We start from the raw sequence: 7,774 nt of genomic DNA on the forward strand, positions 1-7,774 counted from the left end.
AAAATCTGCTCTGTTCCCCAACAGGGTTTGCTGCACAGATAAAAGTTAAGTGGGGTATTTGAGACGAAGGCATCAATGAGTTTTTCAGCAAAAATAGTCTCTCTGGGAACAGCGTGGAGGAGGCCAGTCTCTCCTCCATGTGGCCCCCCACCCCAGCTTCTGATCCCACAGAGAGGCCTCCTGACAACCTCTCTCCCACCTCACAAACAAGGGCTGCACACAGCATAGCGGGTTGGCAGAGCCAACTGAAGCTTTATTCTGAAAAAAAGATAATCGAATTGGATTTATTCTGAAAAAGATGCTTACATTGGCTTTTGGGTGGGGTCATAAGCAAAAGGGGCAACCCAGGCAGTCGACTCTCCCTAGGTGTGGGTGGAGAACAGGGGCGAAACCTCAGGTCTCCCATACAGATGCTCCCCTACACAGCTCCATCTGCAGGAGTCAGTGAGCGGGGGAAGGCTGGGAGGGACCACAGGAGCCTTTCACTTGGACAGGACATCAGAGGACTCAGACACCAGCTTCCCATCGCGGGTCTCAATCTTCTTCACAACCACAGCCTTGGAGCTGGTGCGGCTGAAGGAGCCGGGGCCCCCGCCAGAGGCCAGGCTCAGGCTGTAGTTGAAGCCAGGGGTCCCGTAGGACGAAGTCAGTCCACCTGGTCAGGAAGAGACAGCCACGTGAGTATGGGAGGCTATGCTCACATCAGGTGCTGCTGTTCCTCCTATCTCCCTGACACCCCAGAAGTGGTCCCCAGGGAGGGGGAACTGCCTGGTTCACTTCTCCAAGATGACTGGGCGAAAACCAGGAACAGGGTGGGACAGGGCTTTGCTATTAGCTATGTGACCTTGGGGAGATGTTAGAGACTTGGGTTCGAGTCCTGGGTCAGGAAAATCCCCTGTTGGAGGGCATAGCAACCCACTCCAGTATTCTTGCCTGGAGAACCCCATGGACAGAGCAGCCTGGTGGGCTACAGTCCGTAGGGTCACAAAGACTCGGACATGACTGAGTGACGGGGCACAAAAGCACGCGGGCGTGTGACTTTGCACAGGACAGTAGCTGGGCCCCAGCTTCCTCAGCTGCACCAGAAGGACCCATAGAGGCTGCCCTCCAGCCCTGGCCCCCAAGACGCGGACACTCACCTGCGTAGCCACTGGTGGTCTTGGTGTGGATACTCATGTTCTGCATCCCAGACTCCAGCCTGTACCCAGAGGACACATGGAATGTCAGGACCAACCCTTGGCCCTGAGGACCCAGGTCCCATCTCCCGCACTCCAGGGATGGTGCACCAGGGGTGGTCAGGGAACCCCCACACCTACCGGCTCTCCTCGCCCTCCAGCAGCTTCCTGTAGGTGGCAATTTCCACGTCCAGGGCCAGCTTGACATTCATGAGCTCCTGGTACTCGCGCAGCTGCCGCGCCATGTCCTGCTTGGCGTTCCTCAGAGCGGCCTCCAGCTCAGCCAGCTTGGCCTGAGCGTCCTTGACAGCCATCTCACCACGCTGCTCAGCGTCAGCGATGGCAGCCTCCAGGGAAGCCCTCTGTGCAGGGAGGGGACAGGCAAGCAGGTAAAGCAAAGTCTGGTTACCTCCTCTCCTTCTCCACCTGCACCCACTCTCCCTTTCCCCTCCTTTAGGGACCCCCTCTCCACAACCTGGACTAACCAACTCCACCTGCCTTATTCCAAGAAAATGTTAGAGGGGACTTTCCTCATGGTCCAGTGATTAAAAATCTGCCTTGCAATGCAGGGGATCGATCCCTGATTGGGGATCTAAGATCCCACATGTCAGCTACCGAGCCCGTGTGCTCCGGAGCCCACAAAACACAGAGAGTGCATGTGCCATAACTAAGACTCAAAGCAGCCAAGTAAATAATTTTAAAAAAAAAAAGAAGAAGTAAATGTTACTGGTGGGTGAGCTTCAGGAAGTGAAATGGGGGAATATGAGCAGCTTCCAGATCCCTCCTGCATACACTTCTCACCTGGGATGCTGTATCCCCACTCCCAAAGGCACTAGATCTCTGCTTTCTAAACCCCCTTAAGGCATCTGATATATAAGCACCCTGATTTATAAGACAGATAAAGCAAGCTTGGGGAACCCATCCTGGACCACCAACCTACCTGCCCAGCCCCGTGACCCCTGTTCTGACCCTTCAGCCTCCCAGAACACTCTGGACTGTAGCTACCCCTCCAACTCCCAGGATCCTTTCCCCAACCCCCAGACACCTCACTTCTTTCTGTACTATCTCCTCCACCCCAGAGGTGTCCCAGGACCCTCTCCCACCCCGAGCCCAGCCCATACCTGGCCTTTGAGAGCCTCGATCTCAGCCTGGAGACGGCTGATGTTCCGGTTCATCTCAGAAATCTCCGTCTTCGTGCGACGAAGGTCATCCCCGTGCTTCCCAGCCAGTGTCTGCAGCTCCTCATACTGCAGAGGTGAGACGAGGAGTGAGGTTGAGAGGGGACTCCTGGTCCCTCCGAGGAAAGAGTACCCTCAGCCAAGTCACCAGAGCCCAGGTCATCTCACGCCCACCCGGCTCCGTACCTCTGGGCCTGGAACATCCCATCCCTGTCTCCCGGCACAACTCGGCAGCCCCACTCCCAGCAGGCAGAGTTTGAAATCTCGCTTCTCCCTCAAGGAAGGACTAGCACCCAGAACTACCCAAAAGGGGAGCACCAGGTTGAGCCCCTGCCCTTTACCTTGATTTGGTACATGGTCTCGGCCTCAGCCCGGCTGCGGTTGGCGATCTCCTCATACTGGGCCTTGACCTCAGCGATGATGCCGTCTAGGTCCAGGTTGCGGTTGTTGTCCATGGACAGGACCACGGACGTGTCAGAAATCTGGGACTGCATCTCACGGATCTCCTGCGGCAGGAAGGGGAGGTGGTAAGGCCCTGGCCCTGCACACAAGGAGTCCCCTTCTGTAGAAGCGCCTTCCACAGGGGACAAAACAGTTAGGGCGGGAGAGAAGGCAAAGTTCCTAAAGAAGAAAGATGGGTCGAAGACCTGGAACTTGGAGAGAAGTAAAGATGAAATGAGGCCAGGATAAAAGGAAATCCGGCTTTGGGTGAGAGACCAGAGGGGCAGAGCCCCTCCACGCTCTCAGCTACCAGTATGGCGCCCCCAGAGGGCTCCCATACGGCCCAAAGGATCTATCTAAACCCTAGGGACAGAGCAGGTCTGAGGTAGCTGGGTCACCACTCTGCAGTATGTATGATGACCTTGGACAGTCTCTTTCAGTTCTCCAAGCCTGTTTTCTCATCTGTGAAATGGGGTAATAAACCTTCCCTCATTCAGGGAGACAGAACATGAAGGACATCCATGCCAGGTTACTATTGGCAGTTGGAATTATTCCGGGTTGGGCCCTTGTCTGTTGGTGCACTGGCGGGGCTGGAAGGAGCCTCTGACGGGGCCAGGGAACTCCAGTCTCCGGCAACTAAGAACGTACCTCTTCATACAGTTGCCTGTAGAAGTTGATCTCATCAGTCAGCCCTTCCAGGCGGGACTCCAGCTCTACCTTGTTCATGTAAGCTTCATCCACATCCTGTGGGGTGGGGAAAGGGGAGCCAGAGCTGAGTGCCCACTCCTGATTCCAAGCTGGGGACACCCAGTGGCCTATACTTGGAACTTTCTAATCGCCTTCCCACCTCAGTGATCCAGTGCGGTCTCTGCCCCACCACACTGCATTCCCAGCCCCTTTTCCTCAGCTTCCTGCACATTCCGCCTCCTCCCACCTCCTCTCCCCCTTACCCTCGTCCTGGAAGCCTTCTATAGCTGGACCTCCAGTTCCACTGCTCCATTTTCTTAGCCATGTCCCAACACCCATAGTTCTGTCCAAATGCACCTAACTCTGTCCTTCTATGTTCAGTACCTAGGAGGCACCCAAATGTTGTCCCATGACTTAGAAACATTTAAGAACAGAAAACCTGAGTCTAGCCTGAGTCTCTAAGCACCAGCCTTCTGTGTCTGGTGGGGGTAGGGGTGCTCCCTCACCTTCTTGATGATGACAAATTCATTCTCCATGTCTGTGCGCTTTTGGATTTCATCCTCATACCTGACAAGGAAGAGACAGAATGAGAGGATGAAAGGGAAAGGTGAGGTTGCCATGGGTCTTTTGAGGGGGGCAAGAATATCTAGAAAATTCAGTTAATGGAAATGTAAAAAGATATGAGATAGTTGGTCTGGTCATTCTGCCCCAACCAGCTACTGTCTCCCCAGCCTTACCCCACGCCATCCCCAGTAAGTGAGGAAGCCTAGAGCAGGAAGTGTCTCTCCAAATCCATGAAGATATATTGGATTAGGCGTATGAGGAGGTTTAGCAACAGTGACTGACAGGAGACCTTTGACAGAACTTTCTGGAATGTGCCGGAAATCAGGGATAAGAAAGAAATAAAGGCCAGGGCTGTTAATATACAACAGAGGCCTGTTGGCTACTTCTGCTCCCATCTTAGATTTACTGTGTAAACTCTAGAAGATAATTTGTTGTCCAAATCAAGACAGTTCTGCAATTGAAGGAGGAGGGGAAGTGCTATTAACAATGGACATACACCTAGACTGTCCTGGAGTCACCGTAATTATATAGGACTGCACTGCCCAAAAAGCAGAGGGCCTTGGGGTCTGAAACCTCTGGTCCCAAAGGGCCAGGCAGGGGGAGATGATTTCAGCTGGGGAGGACGGAGGGCTCACTTGGTCTTGAAGTCCTCCACCAGCCCCTGCATGTTGCCAAGCTCCACTTCCAGCTTCAGCTTATCCTGGGCCAGAGTTTCCAGCTGCCGACGGAGGTTGTTGATGTAGCTCTCAAACATGTTGTCTATGTTGCTCCGGGCAGTCTTCTGCTGCTGCAGGAGGTTCCATTTGGTCTCTAGAACCTTGTTTTGCTGCTCCAGGTGCCGCACCTGTATGATGGGGCAGAAAAGTCCACAGTCACATCAGGCCAGGGCTCAAAGTCTGGCACAAAGCAAGCACCATGTTTTCCCTTAATCCACTCCCCAAGCAGCTGGGTCTCCAGAACTGCATTAGTGTTGGGCTGCGGGGAGACAAGGGGGTACACGGTTGGAAGTAGATATCTAGGAATTATGTTGGTTATACTTTCAGGAAAAAAAAAGGTATTATTGACTGAGATTGTATATTACACGTCAGTAAAAGTAGCCAAGTTTTGATTAACACTTTTCATGATTGAAAGAAATATAGATGGGTTCATATCAAACAATCATGATTATTATCTGGAGTGGCTTTGAGAGACTCATAGATTACAGGGAAACTTCAGCCCTACAATCTGGAAAGCACTGGCCAGAAGACCTAGGTTTTAGCCTAACGCTGCTACTGATCTTGAGTTGCTTCCCCTCTCTGAGCCCAGGTCTCCTCAATCCTGCAATGGCCTAGAAGATCTCAAGCAAGCTCTATCCGAACCCCATCTCTAAGAGCAAGAAACTAGGTAAATCTGTCTGCAAACTGAAGACCCTCCTCCCCACAGCCCTCTCTTTGAGTTCTCCAACATCCAACCCCACCCTACTCCACCCTGAATCCACAATCCTGTTTTCTTGTCCAAAACACAAAGGTCCTAGGTTCCATGGGTTTGAGGAATCCAGATTTTAGGATGAAATTAAACCATGTTGGAAGAGAAATTTTTTTAAAGAAAGAATAATAAACTGGTCCCAAAAGGAAGAATGCTTTTTTTTTTTTTTTAATTGACCCAAAGTTGGAACTTCTTTTAAATTAGGAGGACTTGGAAAAGAAGTTTGTCTTAAGGGTTTGGTTCAGATCCCAGCAAATCCATCTCTGTAAATCCCTTTCTTCCCCAGCTCATTCTGTCCCAAAATTATAAAAAATAAGTGATTATAACATTTACCCTTATTAGACTGCTTAATGTAGGCCAAGCACTCCTAAGCTCTTACATACATTATATGCCTGAATAGGCAAAACCTCTTGGATTTAGGAGATTAGAGAGCCTATTTTGTAGATGAGGAAATCAGATTTAGCAAGTTAGTCCATCAGAGGAAAGGGTAGAGCACTGGGGACCTTCAGCCTCTGCTTAACTACTCACTGGGAAGACCCCAGAGCTAGCAAAAGGCAGTCAAGAAGTCAAGTCAAGGGTCCTTAAGGCACCACCAAGCCTTCCCCAAAAACAAGGGAAGTCTGGTTTCCCAGGGGACTCCAATTCTTAAAGACGCTAATCTGCCCCAGGATTTCCCTCCTTCCGCTCCCACAATGCCTCCCAGGAGCCAGGCAGCAGAGAGGAACTCGTCCTCCAGCGCTGGGGGCCCTGGGGCTTTAAGGGAGCAACAACCCCCTCCCAACCCCAGGCTGCAAAACCTGGCCTGGCGCCTTCCCTGAGAAAGTGGAGCCAGGTTATTGGGGCGGAGCCGAGGAGCGAAGAGTGAGGAGACAAGGGCCGAGGCGAGGGGAGAGGGGCGTTGGCGGATAGGCGCCTTATCTGAAACCATAAATCCTGGGATTTAAAAGGACGTGAAACAAGGGTAGGGTGTCCCACGCCCGCAGACTTTGAATCCTGCATGGGCTTTCCTGAAGCCAGTCCCTGGCGTCCCACCCCACCCCACCCCTACCCCACTCCACCCCACCCCTACCCCACTCCACCCCACCCCTACCCCTCTCCACCCTGACACACACCCCCACCCCCACCCCCGAAACCCCAGGTGCCCAGTGCTCCCCAGGAGACTAGGAGCGAGTCTCCAGCACGCAGCCTCTGCCCCTCACCCCTCCGTGGGGGCGGGTCTCTGCCCCGCCCGGCCCCGCCCACAAGGTCAGCTCCTGGGGCCCTGGCCAAGTTATGACTCATCTTGATGCCCCCCACTCTCAGATCCCTGGGACACCAAAGGCCTGGATCAATATTTGCCTGCTTGAATCAGGACTGCTGCTTCCTTCTCCTAGAATCCTATCAAATTCCTATTTTTAAAAAAACAATTTTTTTCTTTTTTTAAGCACAGGAGCACTACTGGAAAGGCCCTTGAGGCCAGGATAGGGAAAAGGGTGACCCTGAGGGAGGAACTCCCCTCCCACCCGACAGCTAAACACCTGGAACACTTCGAGGCTGAGAGCTTTACAGACTTGGGGTGAGATGGGCGAGTGAGTCGGGGGCCCCCAAGATTTACAGTCAGAAGCCTTCAAGATCCCTCCCTGTCCCTTCCCCTGCCCAAACCCAAGTGCGCAGAGGGCCCAAGTCACAGGTTGGAAGGCAGAATGTTCCCAGAGTGGGTGGGGCCTAGGGGAGATGTGCCCATGGAGGGTGGGGTGACCAAGAGAAAGGGCTGGGATCCTGGTCCAGCCCCAGGCACTGCCAGCCACGCAGAGGGGAGCCCTCACCTTGTCGATGAAGGAGGCAAATTTGTTGTTGAGGGTCTTGATCTGCTCCTTCTCCTGGGTGCGGACGGCCTGGATGTTGGGGTCCACCTCCAGCTTGAGGGGGCTCAGCAGGCTCTGGTTCACGGTGACAGCTGTGATGCCCCCCAAACCTGGGGCCCCGCCGTAGCTTCCAGCCATACTCATGCCGGTGCCCAGGCCACCCCGGAAGCTGCTGCCGCTCCCCACTCGGGAAAAGGCCGAGGAGCTGATGCGGGAGCCGGGCCCGCTGGTGTAGGAGCGGCTGCTGAAGGACCTGGGGGCAGAGGTGGACACCTTGTAGGACTTCTGGGTCACCCTGATGGACATGGTGGAGGCTGGAGAGGAGGCGAGGAGGCCGAAGCTGAGTAGAGTCGAGGAGGAGTTGAGAAGCTGCTTCTCGGTGGGGTACAGCTCCCCGATGGCCTTTTATAAAACAGAGCCC

The 7,774-nt window shown here is 53.6% G+C and overlaps 1 protein-coding gene across 1 annotated transcript; it reads right to left on the reverse strand.

Moving 5' to 3' along the window:
- Window positions 1-225: 225 nt before the first annotated feature.
- On the reverse strand, window positions 226-7,774 carry KRT8 (keratin 8). The gene is made up of 9 exons (XM_040234213.1): window positions 7,315-7,774; window positions 4,681-4,889; window positions 3,988-4,048; window positions 3,443-3,538; window positions 2,695-2,859; window positions 2,297-2,422; window positions 1,317-1,537; window positions 1,140-1,198; window positions 226-655 (listed from the first exon to the last, which is right to left on the reverse strand). Exons 1-9 carry the CDS (start codon window positions 7,657-7,659, stop codon window positions 483-485), a joined length of 1,455 nt encoding a protein of 484 aa, XP_040090147.1. The 5' UTR covers window positions 7,660-7,774; the 3' UTR covers window positions 226-482.

The sequence above is a fragment of the Oryx dammah genome, unplaced genomic scaffold, assembly GCF_014754425.2.
Source record: "Oryx dammah isolate SB20612 unplaced genomic scaffold, SCBI_Odam_1.1 HiC_scaffold_29, whole genome shotgun sequence".
Taxonomy (NCBI): Eukaryota; Metazoa; Chordata; class Mammalia; order Artiodactyla; family Bovidae; genus Oryx; species Oryx dammah.